The sequence below is a fragment of the Pectinophora gossypiella genome, chromosome 17 (genome assembly GCF_024362695.1).
Source record: "Pectinophora gossypiella chromosome 17, ilPecGoss1.1, whole genome shotgun sequence".
NCBI lineage: Eukaryota > Metazoa > Arthropoda > Insecta > Lepidoptera > Gelechiidae > Pectinophora > Pectinophora gossypiella.
The window spans coordinates 11,328,286-11,348,976 of NC_065420.1; the positions used below are offsets into that span (position 1 = coordinate 11,328,286).

General features: G+C 39.5%; 1 protein-coding gene and 1 long non-coding RNA gene across 2 annotated transcripts in view; both read right to left on the reverse strand.

The window, feature by feature from the left end:
* Nucleotides 1-243: 243 nt before the first annotated feature.
* LOC126374152 (protein wech) lies at nucleotides 244-20,273 on the reverse strand. Its single transcript, XM_050020621.1, has 2 exons — nucleotides 19,938-20,273; nucleotides 244-7,899 (listed from the first exon to the last, which is right to left on the reverse strand). Exon 2 carries the CDS (start codon nucleotides 7,870-7,872, stop codon nucleotides 5,437-5,439), a length of 2,436 nt encoding a protein of 811 aa, XP_049876578.1. The 5' UTR covers nucleotides 7,873-7,899; nucleotides 19,938-20,273; the 3' UTR covers nucleotides 244-5,436.
* Nucleotides 244-20,691, reverse strand: part of LOC126374250 (uncharacterized) — a 131,882-nt gene continuing 111,434 nt past the window's right edge. Inside the window, exon 2 of the long non-coding RNA XR_007567419.1 lies at nucleotides 244-1,830. This is a non-coding gene — a long non-coding RNA (uncharacterized LOC126374250). The remainder of the gene's footprint in view (nucleotides 1,831-20,691) is intronic.

Genomic DNA, 20,691 nt, shown 5'->3' on the forward strand with positions numbered 1-20,691 from the left:
TACTCTTCGCCAACTATGTTCGGATTGTTCTTTGCAGGTACATGGTACTTAGTATTTGCGGCTCATGTGAAAGCAGTGGAAGTAGAACTGAGTTTACATATTTCAATACTGTTCATATTCAGTAAGTAATATTATGTGATTAGCTGTTTGACTAGCAATGTATATTTAGAGTGTATTAACTTTGTTTGCTTCATTTGTGTGTTAACTTTAGGAAGATAAGGGCAATCGAAATAAAAAGACCAATTTCTATCAATCACTTGATTAATTTTTCATACAAAATTCCATTAAAAATTTCAAAAATTCCATGACATATATAGCGTCATACACAATTGATAAGATTATAAGAATTTAAAGTAATGATTACCAGGGAAACGGTAAACATAATGTAAATGAAAATATGGTAGGCAGTAAATTATTCTAAATTAAAATATAGGAACATTTATAAAATTTCAGTCTTCTTTCAACAATATTTCAGAAGTTTAACATAAGATACATAGAATTAGGTGTAAAAGAAAAACACTGTTGTCCACGGATAAAAAACTGAAATTTAGTAAAATGTGCGATATTACTCGTCGATTACAACTTAAATTTGGATATACTCAAACTGAAACATACATAATACAGCTACAAATTAATATTACTAGTAGACAACAGGCTTCTACTACGGTGATTACACCACCGGTTACATTAATTTCGATCAGTCTTAAATAAACTTACTTTTATTACATGAGGTAGGTGTGGTTAACCTTAGCAAATGGCCGCGCGCGGCGCGCGGGCCGCAGTGACGTCACGAGCCACCACCCAGCACCGCCCGAGCCCCGCGCCCCGCGCCCCGCGCGCGGCCGTACAAAAATACTACATCTTAATGATATTTATTGTAGCATGCTACCCCCTGCGCGGCTCTGACTCGGCCCGGCCGACGTGCGCCGGCGCAGGCTGTGCGCAGCGCAGGGAACAACATGCTAACGATTACACTAAGACTAAACACAACACAAGCGCCTAGTTAACGTTACAAAAATAGCACGAGAATGGCTCAATACAATTCACTAAAATCTCATAATTATATTAATATTATGCAGTTTCCGTGTTGCGTCTCACTCCGCACTCATTCCATACACTTTTGTACCATATTTTCAGGTGTTCTCTCTGATAAGATGAAATGCTTTGAATATCATTCGTAATCCTGATGTAACCGTTTTTCGTTCACATCGAAAACTTGTACAAAAATTATCAAATATTAAGTTGTCAATTTTATTGTACCTATCACAAAATTACGATTTTCCTGCCAGCAACTAGCAGGGCTCACAAAGTACGTCGCGTTGTCACGATCGAATCCATTCTCGACCCTGCGGTCCTATCAACCAGGTAATGTAATGATGTTCCTCTCCATCCACTTTACAAGTGCGATTCACATTTGAATCCAACATGTACATTTTTGATACGACCGCAAAGCCAAAAAAGTAACAAAAAATTTTAAAAACATAACCAACTCATACAATTTAAATGAACTGTTTAAATATTAAGTAATGCTTACTGTAGCTTATAGCTGAATCAGGTTTACGATTGCAGAATACTACAATGTCAAGCCTCAATTCCATGCAATGAGGATAAAAACTAGAAGCTCAAATGTAGGCGCAGCACCGTTGAGTGTTACTAAATTTTGTCAGTTCTCCATACTGTCCAGCTAAAATTTGTGATAAATTGCTAGAGCTGGTTAGAGCGTTAGGCTCACGATCTGGAGGTCCGGGTTCGATTCCCGATGGGGACATTGTCGAAATCACTTTGTGAGACTGTCCTTTGTTTGGTAAGGACTTTTCAGGCTTGAATCACCTGATTGTCCGAAAAAGTAAGATGATTCCGTGCTTCGGAGGGCACATTAAGCCGTTGGTCCCGGCTATTAGCCGTAAAAACACCTCCACCAACCCGCAATGGAATGTGTGTGTGAATGGAAAATGTGGAGCAACGTGGAGTGTATCCCGTCTGAAGGATGAGTTACGAAAAAGAAAAGCCACCAGATGCAAAAAGGCAGTTTTGATTGAAATTTGAAAATTTAAGAACACTCAACAGTAGCAACACCTGATGGGAGAAATAAGTAGGCAGATTTTATCCACATTGTAATGTTACATTTGATGAAGTGGCGAGGCGGAACTCTCAACTAAGCTGACATTCGCCCTACATTCTCTCACGCGAGGAGGTAGTTGCTACCTAACACTTCATCAAATGAAAACTGACCTATGAAATGAAAGATAAATTCATTACAATAAAAAAAACATTGGGCTGATTAGCTTTATAACTGATACTGTTCTTCGAATGTACCAGTTGGGATAACAACACCGGTCCCGGAGTTTGCTTTGCAAATCCACCTGGCGGCCGCTGCCCGCGAGCAGGGCCAACGGTTCATTACATTATGAGATTCGTTGTCAGCAATAAAATATTATTTCAAATTTGACTTCAAGGTTTTCTTTGAATACATATAGTAAAGAAATGCATTTCATGCAACACATTATTTTGAAAATAACGTAATACTTTTAAAATGGCACTGAATAAGAAATAAACTTAAATTGCGTTATTTATAACTGATATGAAAAATCATAGTAATTATTTCTCGTAATTTGTCAATTCACTGTCAAGACGCAATACACTGCATACAAATATTGAGCTCTGTGCACACGGACGGTGTGGGCGTCGCCGGGTCTGCGTCAATATCTGATCTGCAGATGTGGGGGGGTTTGTGATTATCGTTCAATTTGGGAGTCGGCAGCTTCTACAGGCTTGATACCCGTGTCGCGCGAAGACCACACTCGCCAATGTCGCTCCTATTCTAATGAAGAAATGAAACGTCCGAACGTTCAAGTCACCTCCTAATTGTAGTTTGACTTCAAACAATAATTTTCTCTTATCCAATACTCTAACATTAATTTCAGACTCATTATCCAGTCGATACGGTTCAAATCAGTTCCTTAGTCTACACCTATGATTTCACTTCACTTCTTCACTCGAAAATTTTTGTTTGAAGCGGTAGTGTTTACACGATAGGATACCACTTACAGTTAACGAAATATTTCTGTGAGACTATGCTACCTTAACTCTAAGTACAAAGGTGAAAATCGTTAGTTTAGTTTAGACCTTAATTTATTTAGCAACATTATGCTTCAATGGGGGATTCGCTAACTGTGTCGCACCCGGCCGCGGCTTGGGGGACGATTGGCTACGTTTAAGCTCAAAATGGGCACAAGAAACTAATTGACCAAACTTAACAGATGGCGGGACGTGGCGCGGCCGGGCGCCCACACTACATACTACCTTACACTGTAAATTAACGTGTTAACATTAACCTGATCCTGTATTTATAATATTCACATCTAATATGCAGTAACGATACGAGTAGGAAATGTATAGAAAGCAAACCATAACTATTAATGTGACATTTAAAAATAAATATTAGTGACCAGCTACATGTATTATATGCTGTACATATCTAATTTATCCACACTATAACGGATATACGATTATGCTATTTAAAATATATGTTAATATAATTAATTGTATAGATGGCAGTAATATAACGTAGTACCTGTCACAGTGTGACTAAATGTGCAAGTGTGATTATAATATTGCTATTATTTAGTTTTATATGCCACTTACTCTGCGGACCGCTCCGTGCTCGTTTAGGTAACTTGTTGCTAACTATGTGGTTAATCACATATCTAATAAAATACTTGTAACTATCAATAATAAGACGTACACATAGGGGCATACAAAGCGCCACACAAGCCCCGCGCCCGCGGCGGCGCGCGCTACTCAACTAGGGTGCTCACGTGCATTCACGCACCAAGCATGCAACTAAACTTACATTAAATAGTATAAGTAAGTGAACACATACTGAATGAACACATTTCACCGTCGCCTGTAAACGACATTACATTACCTAACCATTACATTAAAATAGATTATGCAATCAATTTATAAATTTTAGAAGAGAATTTCGCTACAATATTTGAACTAATACAAGATTTTTGTATACGAGCCACACGATATTAGCTAATAAACATTATCAATATATAGAAGAATATCTATTCAATTAACTAATTTAAAGACAAGTCCCGAGAACGTCGTCGTGTATTACTGCAACTAATTACACGATACCTCGTGTGCGCAGGTATGCCATGCGCACGCCCTACACGTACACATGTGGCGCACTAAACAAGCGGACAATAATAAAATAATATAACACCTCCGTGATTGTATCCTACAAAACTACATTTGAGAATATTATTCAGTTCTTATAACGTTAAAATAATAAGATCAAGTTAGCCAGGCAGTCAAAATAAGGATTCTATAATAATAGATTTAACGAAAAAGAACGATTTATAATTCATCGCAAAAATAAAACTATCACGTTTCTAACACATAACCAAAGTTATTTGCATCGGGACGCGACGCGGTCGACGGTCGACCGCCGTCCGCCGGCCATCGCGTCGACTCTAAGTTTTGGTAGAAACCTCGCGCCCTACAAGTCGGGCGGTCGGGTGGTCGGGTGACCGTCCGGCCGCTGCTGTGTGCCGCTCCAACGTCTTTAAGACAGTCTTCTAAAGTCAGTCTCAAAGTTTTATTGCATTGATTTCCTTGCTCTGCTACACCTCAATTCCCCTCCCATCCATTCGCGAACGAAATAGAGTATACGGAAATATTCGAGCAACTAGAAACTAACTATTACCTATCATAACAGCGTGCCATACGCCAACATCCAATAAAAATATATACCTAAACGAATACGCAAAATAACTTACGATAAGAATACATCTCAACGCCTGCACTCGTTTATTAATCAGGTTAAAAAACGCAAAAAGTAACATTTTGGAAAAATACTTTTCAAGTCATTTTAAATTATCTCACATAAAAACATCTTTTACATCACAATGTGATCCTCTATATAATTATAATCTTCACGATTTATAGTTTTCACTAACGGTTCACGAATCGTAAGAGTTATCGGACTGGACAGATTTATAATCGACTATAGGAATAGTGCTCCGACTATGTATAGTATAGTGGAGATAGTGCTACTCTATACTAGCACTACTACTGCGGATTTATACATGGTCGCTAACATGTTATATAGATTACTGTAAATTAACACTGCAATGAGGTTTGGTCCTTAAAGACTAGTCTATACGGAAACGAAAATCAAATTATTATGGTAACGCAAAACTCATCGAAAGAATTTTAAGGAGAATTCCATTTGCACATGACTTTTGTAAATTATGAGCAAATACCAATTCTCCGTACAAGCTATGCTCGATTCAAATATTTCCAAACGTTAATAATAAAATTGGCACATTATCAAAGAAATCACAACTTAAATGAAATATAAAATAAAATACGACGGACCTTAGGTCCATGCGGTTAAATCATCTTAATAGGTAATAGTTATAATTAATATACCTTGATGTATTGCTTGCCGTGAGATGTGATGTCGCGCGCGGTGTCCGGGAGGGTCTCGAAGAGGACCACGAGGTAGCCGTCGGGGGTGAGCGCCACGTCGCTGGGCCGGTCCTTGTCGTCCAGCCCGGGACTCTTGAGGTCCACGGACCACTGGTTGCGCAGCTCCGCCGTGAACACCAGCACGCGGTGGTTCTTGGAGTCCGCCACGATGACGCGGCCCTCGTCGTCCGTCACTATGCCCGATGGACGGTTCAGCTCCCCAAGACCCGACCCCTCGCGCCCCACACATATCATCACCTTGCTCAGCGTCGGGTCCACCATCAGTAGGCGGTGGTTCTCGAAGTCCGACACTATGATGTTGCCTGAAGTAGTGAAGCACACGCCCCGCGGAGTGGTCGGCCCCTTCAACATCTTTGCAGGGTTAGCACCCTCGAACACGAATTTGGTGATGAACGAGCCGTCGCTAGTGAACAGCTGAATGCGATGGTTGCGCGTGTCGGTGACGCAGATGTTGCCGAGCGTGTTCACGGCCACGTCCCACGGATACTGGAACTGGCCGCAATCTTTGCCGAACGAGCCGAACTTGAGTATGAAGTTGCCGTTAGAAGTGAATATCTGTACCCTGTGATTGTCTTTGTCTATGACGATGATGCGACCCATGGTGTCTGTGGTGATCCCCGCCGGAAGGTCGAACTCTCCTGGGCCTGTGCCTTTAGAGCCGAACATGGTTCGGAATTCTCCGCGACTGTTGAATATTTGGATGCGATTGTTCCTTCTGTCGGCGACGATGATGTTGCCTTCTCTGTCAACGCACAGTCCCCATGGTCTGGAGACCTGTCCCTCGTCTTGTCCCTCGCGGCCGAAGGAAAACATGGGCACCCCCGGTATCGAGCTCCTTGTCGGTCTCACTGACACCGGCAATCTGGAACTCGGTATCGCCTGCCCGATGCCCCTGACAGTATTTGAGTCCAATGCAATGCTAGAGGTAATACTCTGCTCGTAAAAGTTCGTAGATCTTGTATGAGAACTGTAGTCTGGCATTGAACGCAAACTGCTGGCCGCTGCTGACAAGTTGTACGTTGTTATGGCTGAATATGCGGCTTGTGCCACCTGCGCCGCCTGTGCTGCCTGAGCTGCCTGTGCAGCCTGTGCCGCCTGTGCAGCCTGTGCCGCCTGAGCCGCCTGAGCCGTCTGCTGGCCTGTCTGCAACGACTGCAGAGTCATCAGGGACTGGCGTGAAGGAATCGACGCAGCGTTAATGGGGGGCATGCTGCTTATGGGAGCTGACTGAACATCGCACTGCCGCTTCAACTGATCCACCAAGTCGTAATTCGGCGGTATAAACATAATCCTCTCCTCTGCGATATACATGTTCTTGAACATACAGGAAAAGTAATCAACCTGAGCTCTACCTTTCTCTTTGGCCATAAATAAGTCCAGACCCTCGGAGTCCATGCTGCGTACTAAAGTCTCGTTGGTGTGAGCCAGGCCCGCGAGGATTCCTCGTAACGTGTTCATGTGGTCAGTCAATTCGCTCATCTTGGCTTGTCGCATTTTCTCTACTTTATCCAACAGATATTTCTCGCGGTCCTCGATGGCCTGGGCATAGCATCGCATCGCCTTCCTTATCTTTATATTCGCTTCAGCAGACTCCTTCTCGTAAGCCTTAGACATGGCTACCGCGCGGTCGATAGCGGTTTTGATGGCTTTGGTGCCGGTCTTCGTGTCGTCTATAGCGCGGAGGACACCGACGCGGCACATGTCTAGGGCGCCCTTGATAGGTGTGTAATTGTGGTCTTTGTGAACCCACAGCGTGCACTCCTGGCAGATGAATACGATGCAAGCGTCGCAATAGAACCTGACGGGGTCGCCATGAAGCTCGCAGTACACGACGTCCTTCTCGTGGCTAACGGAGTTGGGGCGCGCCCCGATGGGGGATATCTGGTGTATGGGGAGGAGCGTGTGCTCGCGGAGCTGGCAGTCGGAGGTGACCTTGTGGCAGCACTCGTGGCAGTATAGGTCGTTACACTCGAGGCAGCGCATGGTGGGCGTGCGCTCGTCGCAGCGGAAACAAGTGATGGAGACCGACGACGAGGTGCCGGGGGAGCCGCTGGAGTTGTCTTCTCTAGTGGAGCTTTGGTGGTTATTGTTGGACTGCGAGCTGTAGTCGCGGGCGGCGGGGTTGTACGAGCTGCCAGAGGGGAGCGCCCAGATGTCGTAGGGCATGGTGGAGGAGGAGGCGGAGGAGGTGGAGGCTACGGCGGCCGGGCGGTTCATGTTCTCGAGCAGGTTGCAGATTATATGCGTCATGTGGAGGGGGTCGTCCTGCTCGGTGGTACTGGTGGACGGGCCGCTGCCGCTACTGCCGCCCGACGTCGACGGCAGGCTCGACGCTAGCGACTGCGTCAGGTTTGCGAATGACGTCATTGCGGAGAAGACGTCAAGTCATGAGACCTGGAACAAGGAGATGGTTCCGTTAGGCATAAGTATAAATAACGTGGAAAAGAACACGTTTTACTTGGATTTTCTGTACAAACTCAAACTAGATTTTTTAAGTAGTATCCGTACGTCTTTTATGGTTCTGGGGTTCTGATTTATCCACTTAATACCAAAAACAGTAGAGCCCTCTGTTACGTCATTATAACGACTAATTTATAGATGACACAAGACACCTGTTTCAGTAGTATCCAAAATTATAGGCTACAAGTTCGTTTAAATTCAATTGAAGCCATATATTTGAATAATTTACGATAATATAGAACATTTACTGTCAATACAAAGTGCTCTAACATTTGCAAATTATAATTGTTAATATGTAGATCTTTAGGGAATCCACGGTAATAGCCATTAGTTTATAATTACCAAATGTAATGGTTTCGGAATAATTTTCAATTATTTAAGACAAAATAAAGAAGGAAGGGAGGGCCAAGTCACAGGAACTGTAACGTGGAACCCGAGAGAGGGCAGTAGTAACTGTCAGTACTATTCAGTGGCGGAGGACAGGAATCCTAGTACGGCTTTGAAATAGATTTCTCTGGGCGCCATCCCACTTGTGTCAGACAGAGTACTGCGGGGCGGAAGGCAAGAGGGAAACCACTGTCCTATTATTCCCTAAAAAAGTATTTATTTATTTATTTATTATGGTGCATCAACAACAGTACATACACAAACACAAAATAAAACACACATAGGAAAAGTTCCGGTATGCCTGCCAATTATAGGCGCACACAACACTGATAATAAAAAGTAGAAACTAAAGTTAACAAATTAAAAAGAATAATAATTGAAAATAAAATTCAAAAAAGAAAAAACATAGATCGTGTAAGCTTTCTTTAAACAACGTTAAAATGGTATGAAAAATAAATGAAACGAAAACTAAAATGTTTTTTTTTTGACGTGACGTAGATTTGTCGCAGATGGCATTAACTACTTGGCCGGACAAATGGGGAGCGCTGAAGGCTCTCACCCGGTACAACGTTTAAACTAAAATGGAGAATGCTACGCCGACAAGAGCGTGGCTCTTAAGTTAGTAATGATGAAGACAAAATAATAACGCGAGTATTTAAAAATGTAGTTAAGATAAAACAAAAATTGGTGGACATACAAATAAAATGAAAAACGCAAGCGCATCTTTTGGTGGATGGCATGTATCGAATGGCGTGAAATGAGGAACTTTATGTGGTGGAACGTAGAAATGATGCACAACTGTCACTGGTGGCTTCTGATGGTAGGCTATTTCCAGAGAAGACATAAACCGACGCACGAAAATACTTCCTGTTATATTTTTTATTTTGTTGATGACTTTTTTTATTTTTGCCTTAGATGGCATTAACTACTTGGCCGGACAAATGGGGTGGGATGAGGCCCCTCAGCGCTCTCATCAGGTACTTCCTGCTATTATTTTAACTTTATTGAGTGTAATTCACACTATTATTACCAATATTAATCAACTGTTATCTACTCATCATCCAAAAGTCCTTTTGTCTTGGCTGGAGATTAAGAAGATCTGTGCTGCTTATCAACCCAAGCCGTCTACACACAACATTAAATATATTAAATTGAAAAAAAATGCATATTAATAATATTACTATAAATATATTATTATAAATATTTATTTTAAGTGCAATAAATTGTTGTTGTATTTTATTGTAATGTAATATAAATGCGAAAATTACTTTGTCTGTCTGTTACATAAAGCTTACACCGCTGAACCGATTTGATGAAATTTGGTGTGGAGATAGTTTGAGACCTAGAGAAGAACATAGGTTAGTTTTTATCTTGGAAATCATCCGCTAACGGGATGAAAAGGGGCCGGAACAATGCCCACGCGGACAAAATCGCGGGCAGAAAGCTAGTTTATTATATATTTGGACGGATGGCATTCACTACTTGGCCGGACATATTGTAAACGCTGAGAGCCAGGCTCACCTAGACCCAGACCTAGTTTCATTATATCCTATCTATATCCTGGATAGCCTCGTCTCCAAATAAAAAAGTATTTAATCTTGATTTAGACACAAATGACACGTAAAATTTCGGTAAACTATGGTACATTTCTTAATGACTTCCTAAATTAAAATAATTTTCATTGCTAAAGTGGTATTCATACTGTGGGCTAGCATCACAAGTTAAGAAAGACGCTTAAATATTTCAATTATATTTTCGCATAATTACAGCTAAAAATTACAATAAAATACCACTGTTAATTAACTAAATACGCTTTACATTTAAATAAATGAACAGGAAAACTTTAAACTTAAATAAAACTATTAACAGTGAAAATAGACATAGCTAGGAGAGGAGCTTGCCAAGTAAAAATTTAACACGTTATTTTCTAAAATAAAATGCTCGTGTGATTTTTATAAAAACAATAACATGAATACAAAGATAAAAAAAAACATTGAGCGTCCATATCGATTACTCACATCAAATGACGACGATGCACTTATCAGTTGGTGCGAGGAAGCCCGGTTAAAACATAGCGTGCAGTAAACACCACGGAATTACACTTTCAAACAACAAAACAAATTGTTTATATTTAAATAAAAATATTAACAAAAATACGTGTTGCACGTTGGAGTTTGCCGGATGCACTGATGGTCCCACTCGACCATTTCATGTGGTGCAGTTTGCAAAAAAAATCTATCCCAAAATCTTTTGTGCGCCCCTACCACCCCTCTTCATAATGCTCTAGGTAGTAACCCTCGAGCGAGACAGCGCTATACGCGCCCCCGCGGGAGCGAAAGAGCAATTCACTACATCGCATTCCAAAATTTTCCATAATTTAGATAAGGTTTGCTATGATTAGGGCTGCCGGCCATTTGTTGGAAACTAGACAACAGGTTTCGCCGAAAGTATTTCTTGGTACTAATTGATAAATAATAATGACAACATTCTCTATAAGTCATTAGTAGTTATCAACGCGCTAATGTTATACAAACAAAAACATTCTATACATATTGACTATTGTTTCATGTTTCAAAGAGCAATTTTACTTTGATCCTTAAGGGACATTCAAACCAGGTGAAGGGTATCGGAATTTGTTGAAAATATAATTAGTCAGATAAACAAGCAGGTAATGGATGCAGGAGGATTATCAGCGAATTCCATCGAGTCAAGTGCTATCAACCCTAACAACATCATCGAAATCAGTATCGAGTTGAGTGCCGTTTCACGTTCACGGCCGGACGGGGGAGCGAGACGGCAGAGGGATTCTGGTTGCGGGAGAGGGACGGGTGTCATCTTTCCATTTCTAGAGATTTTGTATTTCGGGTGCGGTGGCACATGCGGTGCGTGACCTTGGGTTGGCGGCGCGCGTGAGGCAGGTCGCGGCGGTGCCCGCGCCCCCGCGCTCGGGGCCCAAGCCGCGCGCCTCGCGAGGGTGCCGAAAATCGATGCCTTCCCTTGCTGCCCTTATATCCTGCGAAGGGCGTAGTTATCGAACCCGTATTGTAGCTCCAGTAAATAGTATTAAGAACCCTCCTCCTTCGAGTCGTCCGATTACTTGATAACGAATGGTTTGCGTTTTTGAAGAAAGCGTCACTTCTTTGTTATCTGGGATACGAATTTTTTACTTTTCTTTCAGGCAATATCGAAAGTCCATACACAATATCAAAATCTATCATAAGTTAATCTATCATAAGGTATCATAAGTGAAGAAAGCCTACTTTACAATTAATGCGTAGACGCATAGCGTCCTACAAAAACACCACGTGCCCAAACCGGCCGGGATATTCAACAATATAGATTTTAACAAAAAAAAAATGGTTCGTTTGAACACAGCTCTTATCTATGCCGAGCTGGAGTCAACAAAGGAATCTCCGAAACAGCGTGTTTACGGAAGTGTTTAGCAATCAGTGATTCATGCCCGCTGTGGGTTTAGAAAGTGATTTGAGTTAGGTACGAACTCTCCATTACGAATCGTCAAAATAATCTTGATATTTCAAAAATCGAATAAAATATAGCGATATTTATAAATGTAATTGTATTTTTAAATATGCCAGATAAGGCTAAACAACCCAGATACAAATATTACTCGTACACATCAGTTTTTAGGAGATCGGATGAGCAAGGAACCCCAAGCAAGCGTCGCTTGATTCTTGCGTACTTTACCATTCTCTACGGACATGCGCAGAACATCTGGGGAAAACGATAACTGTCCTTTCCGGTGCGGTAATAAAAAAGTAACAAACATTTTGTAGCAACTAATATTTCACTTCCATTTTACACAAGACTTATAATTATGTAACATTAAAACCGCCAAAAAAAGACCTAGCGTTTTTCATAACGCTATTTCGATGTTTCAGAAATCGAAATAATTTATTCAACGAAATTATCATGGATAAACATATTGAAGGTCAATTTTACATTCTTTGAATCTACGTCATTTCGCATTTGGCTGAGAATAAATGACAAGAAACTGAACAGCAAGACATACTTTATATAAGTACACATATAAGTTATTTAATACTTAGAGGAACATTGATACCAGACATGTTTATCGTTTTGGTAAGCATTAATCTAATTTTAAGCTTTTATCCCATGAAGTATGCTTAACATGGGCTTTAAAATTATTTTCTGGCATTTTCTATGCTTCATCCAAATGGTTCCATTTTGGAATAATTGCAAGAGAATAATAACTTTATGGTTTTGTTTGGAATAATACTTTATGGTTTAAAACACATTACCTGCCCGCAGTTAAAGCGCAGGTACCTACATTTGCTGTCCAGTGAATGGAAGAGGCATCTATTGACGGGACAATAAGTTCGCACAGGGTATGTTCGGCTGCACCCCGCCGTCCCTTGTTGTAAATGTCATTGCCTGCCAAACTGTTCAATCTTAAACAATTCGTTCAATTGTATGTTATACCAAATATGTTACATATTATAACAAGTAATTATAGTCATATATTTGTTACTAAACGTGTTTAGAGACGGTTTTATACAACGAGGAAGCACGGTCACGAGTACTAATATGTATACACTTTGAAACCATGTCACATTAACTTTTTTGACAAATTAAACCGTAAGACTCATTAAATGACAAATATGATAGTGCGACAGGGTTCTAAAGTGGGTACATGATATTGCTCATGACTGTACATCAATGTTTTTATACACTCGAATTCTAGACAGGTGTTAATGTAGATGCACTTAAAAGTTATCGTTTACAAACGACTTTGGTTAAAACTGGTTAAAAAAATGTTTGTTAGGGAGCGAAAAAAAACAAAGTTCATCTACTTGTCTTCCCGGATATATCGTATTAAATCCGACAGAGGGATTTTGTCCTTTCTAACATGATGGACTAATGTTATGGGCGATAGGCTGATCCGTTATCCATAAGGTTCATCATATTAAATAAGTTGCAACTTTTATTTGAAAACTTGTGGCTCTGCCGACCCCATTGGGGATTACTGGGGCGATTTTATGAAAGTATGTATGTACATTAATTGGACAATAAAGAGGCAATGATAGGCTGATCGGTTATCAGCATAAGGTTCATCATATCCATTTTAGGCTTCCAATCAATAGTGGCTGCAACTTGTCATTGATTACTTGTGGCTCTGCCGACTCCATTGGGGATTACGGGCGTGAGTTCATTTATGTATGTATGTACATTAGTTGGACGATGAAGAAGCAACCTTGACGAAATTACAAAGTTTTATAGACTTGCTTTATAAGCACGAAAAGCCAACGGCAAAAATGCCACATAAAACTTAGAAAGTGGAAAATCTGAGAGCGCACGTTGCATCGAATGTTGAGTATCTCTGGCAAACCCATGAGCTTGAGAGAAATCTACCTGCCGGACCCGATCCCACGCCTCGGTACTGTATCGTACTGCTTAGAAATTTCGTTTGTTATAATTCATTATTTCCCAAAACTTTTAAAATTTCCCTTTACTGCAGTAGAACAATGTTACGGACAGGGTACTAAGGGCTCACAAAAAAAGGCTGGACACTGTATAATGCAAATGGCATCGGAAAAAACTGAGAAATGTAAGGAAAGGTTCCCTTTGTTCCGGAGTAGCTCTATATTGTTGTTTGACAGGTAAAATGTTGTTTATCTATGAACAGTTTTTAATTTAAGAGGAAATTCATGATGTGGGTTTCATTGCATTTGCATGCGCTGTTTAGATCTTCTTCTATCGTGTGGATTGTGAGGTGGATTACCGACCCCATCAACCCTGGTGTCAAGAGTTATTATTGAGCCGCCATAGGCTGACATGACTCACATGACGCTGACGCATGACGCTGTTTGGATAATTAAAGATTGGTACTTTAACCTCCTAAGGCCGAGATTTCGAGACACAATAGTTGAAACATGAGGGCCTTACGAATTTCAAGACAAGAGTAATTTTCACCAACTTTAGATTAGCACGTGGTGTTTTTATTAAAACTTTTAATGCTATTTATCTATCTCAATAAAACAAATAACTGAGAAGCCTTACAGATACTACTTTCATTTATATTTTATTACTATTTGCATGTTATAATTTAAATAACTAAAAATGTAGACCAAATGTTAAATGCTGACCAACTGCAAACTGTAATACCATTTTTATTGAGAATTAATGATTATGAATTATGAATTATTCTGAGCTCTAACGCCATTAGTAAGCCGCCCTAGAATTAACCATTATAAGGGCAGGGTGCATAGAGTAGATTTACGGTTTCCACTAGTCGGTGGAGCGTTGGAGCACGGGGGCCCCGCGCGCATGCGACGTGGGGCCCAACCCCAGGGAATGGATTACGATTATTGACGGGCCTACAGTCGTACTAGGATCATCTATTAGAAACCCGGTCAAGTACCCTACCCTTGAAAAATTAATGTAAGACTTAAGGCCGTAAAGGAAAATTTCAAAACTAACAAAGTTCCAAAAAAAAATAAAGCAACCGTTTTGTTTCGAGAATATTTCTAGTTTATTTCAGTACATTGGCCACTCCAATCCTACCGCTTCGGAAAGTACCTATTATACGTGTATGGTCACGTCACGAGTATTAATATGTATACACTTTGAAACCATGTCACATTAACTTTTTTGACAAATTAAACCGTAAGTGTCAAATATGATAGTGCGACAGGGTTCTAAAGTGGGTACATGATATTGATCATGACTGTATGTTGAATGAAGAATGAAGCGACATAAGAAACTGCCCAGAAATAATTGGTTAGTTAGTTTCCCAGGTCACAGATAAATTATGAAATTCTGATCAATAAATAAAGACAGATCTAAAGGAGACACAAAACGTTTTCTTGTTTCTATTTAACTTATTTATGAATTTTAATAATTAAACGACGACATTTTGTCACGTTTTTCTATGACGTCACAGGTTGCTTTTTCATACAAATTCTATAGTAATTTCGTGTTTTGACGTTTAGTAAAAATTAACTGATGTGCTAGTTGGAAATTATCCTATTTTATCGATGTACCTACCTACCCTAGATAAGAATAGACAACACGTAATCAACAAATATAAGAGAAAACAGTTCTTTACGAACATGAACTATTCGTTCATTCGTCATCGTACCAATACTTTTAAAAGTTTCATCCATAACGCAAACAGTGTAACCTAATAAAAGGTAAATTCTTGATAGAGATGTATTTACGACTGTACTGGTTTGGTTTCATGGCGATCGTCACAACGTTTCGTCACAACACGTGCGTAAAACGTATGAGTAAACAAATATTGACTCTCGAGTCAATGGGCCCGCGTGCAAATAGTGTTTTGCCGTTCCCGACAGTAAAAAGGCGCAAAAGTTATGTAAAATGGGCTTTATTACCTAGCCTTTAGGCAGATAGGATTAGAGTATCATCATCATCAGCCCATTAACGTCCCCACTGCTGGGGCACGGGCCTTCCCTATGGATGGCCTTAAACCACCACGCGGGCCCAGTGCGGATTGATGGTTATTAACGACTGCCAATGCAACCGGGACCAACGGCTTAACGTGCCTTCTGAAGCACGGAGGAGCTCGAGATGAAAACTTTTTTTTGTGGTCACCCATCCTATGACCGGCCTTTGCGAAAATTGCTTAACTTCAACAATCGCAGACCGAGCGCGTTTACCGCTGCGCTACCGAGCTCCTCATTAGATCCTCAGGATTAGAGTATAAGACAAAAGAATTTGCCAAAAAACCAGCCAGTGTCCTTACTATTGAAGAGTTTTTACAACAGGAACATTTCCGCTTTGAGAATATTTCCCAGTACAAAGTTTACTGGAGCGGGCAAAAGTGACATAACATGTATCATTAAGGAGTAGGGGTCAGGGAGAGCTATAGCTGATGCTGACAATCCAGTCACCAGCCAGAGTTGAAACATAATTCTTTGACTAGTGGCGCAGACGCTAGTGGTGTAACAATATGCGGTGCTTCCTTCTCTATATTTGCACTAGCTTTTGCCCGCGACTTCGTCCGCGTGGCGTGTTATAAAAGAGAGATCTTTGTGTGTGTGGGAGTGCATATCAAATTTCATGCATCTAACTTATGCAGTTTAGATTTTTTCATACAAATGTTTCTTCCCGCTAACTCCCGTTTCCGTGGGAATTTTTGAAATATCCTGTTGCAACTAAGCTTTAAGTTAACTAAGGTACCTGCATGCCAAGCGTCTAACTTAAGCGGTTTAGATTTTTCATACAAAAGGATTTTCCCCCTAATTCCCGTTCCCATGGGAATTCCGGGAATTCCCTCTACGGTACCTAAGCTACGTCCCTTCCAAATTTCAAGTGCCTACGTTTTGCCGTTTAGGCTGTGCGTTGATATGTCAGTCAGTCAATTTCTCCTTTTATAGATTAATCTGTAAAAGTCTAGCTTTATCTGCATTAGTCTGTGCTGTTGGTGCCGGTTACTACTTACTGACGTAAGTTAGTACTCGTTACGTGAGCCATGTCAGGGGCCTTTGGCGGCTCAATAGTAACCCTGGCACCATGACACCAGGGTTGATGGGGTTGGTGATCTACCTCACAACCCACACGATAGAAGAAGATAGGTGCGAATATGATCCTTCGCTCATGGTTCATGTAACGACTACGTACTTAGTTTACATCAGTAAGTAGAAACCGGGACAGAAGTACGTGCCTAAGTTACGTGCCTATCGTGATGGAAGCTAACATAAGATCACGACTATATCCTAACTGGGGTAGTCAGAGGTCCATCGCAAGATGAACTAAGTACGCACACCTCACCGAGCTTTCTGTTATACCAACTTGAGCCGGTGAGCCGTATCGCCGTCTATAATGGTCGAGCCCACTGTGTTAGTGGGCTAATACTGCGATGAAAGTTCATCGTATTTAATTTAGGTATTTACCTAAAACACAAATTCCCGAGAAATGCAAAAAAAAAAAGCACTTTCGGAGGTATGTAACCTAACCTGTATTGGGCTGGTTTTCCCTTCGCGGGTTAGAAGGTAAGACAGTTGCTTCTGTAAAAACCGGACCTGTCAAATCTTCAGGTTAGGTAAGCGGACCCTGTGAAAAACGGGATAATGCAAGGGGGCTGATCTAAGACACAAATATCAAAAGTGGCAGGTAAGTAAGTATTCTGACAACTTATGGACTGTTTACTCTGATATCAATTATGAGCGTGGGACAAATATCAGCCTCCTAAATAATCAATTGACAAATACATTAACAAATTAGGTATATGCAAATATGACATGATATTGGTAAATATTACCACACATAATTTAGTATGAATAGAATGAGAGCAGGACAGAGATATAGTACACCGACTAGTGCAAAAGAGATGGAAGATATGTCTCTTTCGCATTAACGGTACACAGCTTAATATAAAAGAGACGAGAGACACTAGTGCTATGTTCTAACGATGTAGGTATTTTTGTATTACATACATACATAAACTCACGCCCGTAATCCCTAATGGGGTAGGCAGAGCAATAATTAATCAAAGACAACTTGCAGCCACTGTTGATATGAAGTCCAAAGATGGATATGATGAACCTTATTTTTGTATTCTATGTTAAAAAAATGTAAATCAATTAAAAGGTGGTAATTTAAAACTAGTTTTATTACAACAGATAATTAGAAATGTGTGGTGAAAAATTACTAATTCAGATGCAATAAAAAGTAATTATGATACAATTATCTGCCATTAAGCCTAATGATAAAGGTCTGGTTTTTATTTTGTAAGCATTTATGTATAATAATAGTGTAATAAGACAGAGATGTGGTGTAAAAGACGACATAGTGTCTAAGATTGAGAAGGGAATGTTAGGTTGGTTTGGACACGTAGAGCGGATGAAGGATAATAGAATTGCGAAAGCGGTATATAAAGCGAAAGTTGACGGTAGGGCTGGCAGAGGAAGACCTAGAAGGACTTACATTGACTAAATTGGAGATGTTCTTAGAAAAGGTTTAGTACGATCTACTCTGAACCGGCGTGCGTGTATCAAGCGATTGATGAATATGGAGGAAGCAAGAGAAGTGTGTGAGGATCGAAGTAAATGGAATTATATAGTCTCTGCTTACCCTGGTGGGAAATAGGCGTGAATTTTTGTATGTATAGTCCGTAAGTATGAAAAAGTTTAAATGTACTAACATAGTTTAAGACTATTTTACAAAAGTCTCAACTAAATATTTTTATTTAGTTATTTATTCTTATAAAATTATTAATAATTATATTCAGAACTATTTAGATAACTTAAAAAAATATCAGGAAAAACTACATAGAGACAGTCAAATAATTCATGCCAGATATTATGAGAGAGATAGGTACAGTCACGAGCAATATCATATACCCATTATAGTACCCTGTCACACAATCACATTTGTCATTTAATGAGATTTATGGGTTAATTTGTCAAAAAAGCTAATGTGACATTGTTTTAAAGTGTATGTACATACTACTCTTGACCATACATGTCAGATAATATTGTAGATTTTAAAGTATGGAAATATTTGATATTATGGAATGGTTAATGCTGATTTAATTAAAGAGTGTAGTATTTAATATTTAGGGAATGTGGTTGTGTGTAAACCCAAAACGAAATTATTTAAATTTTAAGAAATAAATGTATGTTTTATTTTTTGTTTGTAGGTATTGTACTTGTTTGCCCTTTCTTCCCTGTTCTCTATTCAAAAGATAAAACAAACAAAAATACATTAAGTCATATTTGTACTTGTAATTTTTTTGCATGTTTGGGCAAAGAGATTTCTATTCTATTATATAAATTGTGTTCTGAATGCTTTGAAGGTAGTTAGTTAAAGTTATAAGTAAATTCTAACTTTAAAGTTGCACTGTTTGTTCTACATGAACAAATTGATGCTGATGGGGGTTCCCCATTTCAATACCATTTTTAATATCATGCCTACTTTATTTAAAATTTGAGTTTTGGTGACATTGTATCTGGAAATTCAGGGTCTTCAAGGTTAAATGAACAATCAGCATTAAGTTGTTGATGTAGAACAGTGCAAAATAAAGTTACAATTTACTTATAACTTTACTGACCACAATGGACACCAGATACAGAAAGGGAGGGACAACAGGCGGCCTTATTGCCCCATGCAGCAATTTCTTCCAGACAACCTTTAAATGTAAATATCATAAGTTGAAACTTAAATGATATTGTAAGATTTTAATTGTTTGTTTACAGAGACCATTCCAGGAAATTTATTTTTCCTTAAGTTAGTTACTTCACTGTAATAGTTAAGTACCTACAAAGATAAGCTTTAACAAATTGTAAAGCAATTATTGTAAAAATAAAGGAAAACAAGAACAGACAACAAATTAAAAAGACCAGATCAATTAGTTAATTAGTTCTAATTAGGCGCATTATTTTAGATATGATCTTAGAAAACAAAAAAAGATTAAAATAGCCTACATACTTACCCTGTCTTACAAACTGCACAAAGTTGTGTGAATGGTTTGTGCAGCGGGGGAACACAAACAGGACCGGCTGGCTTTGTTTGTTTCTGCTCTACAATGGATGTGCTCAAGATAACGTGAATCATAATTATCTACATACCTACAGGATACTTACCAAAAATATCCTCGGGACGTTCGACGCCACGGAGTCACAAGCACTCGTGCGTTTTACGCATTATGCTACGCCTACTCCCTATACGTATCTTCAAAATAATACAATAAGTCCAATCACAATAATTATTCATGAAAATTACACCCGACCGTGCAGGTAGATTGCACAAAGATAGCTTCTACTATTTCAGTAAATTCAGCCCTCAATTTGGAGATATTAGTAATATTGCACTAAATCTAAATACTGCGCGTTCATCATTATTTGCTTATTTATTTCGCGTTTATTGTATTTATTTATAAAATAACACCACGAAAACAACAGCGGTGAATGAACGATCAATCAATGAATAAAAAAAACAAAGTTGTCCATGGACAATTTTTTTTTTTTTTTTTTTGGTTTGGTTTTCCCCGAAGGGTAAGGCAAAGGGAACTATGCCCATACAGCCATGTCTGACGTATTTTTTTTCTTGATGATTAATGAAATGATGAAAGGTGATGATGATGAAACCTAAGCCCCCACCCTCGGAGTAGACTCCTACTCCGAACCCCAAACGAATTAACTCAAAAGTCCGCATAAACTTTTGAGTTATGAAGCGGCTTCCTGACACGAAGCGAAAATAGGCAGATACACTTTGTTTATTGAATACTCCAATATAATAACACTCGCGAATGTCTTCCGACTAACTTAATGCGATCATTAACCACAAAACACCACTTCGTATTAATTATTTAGATTATTCAATTTTTTTTTTTTTTTT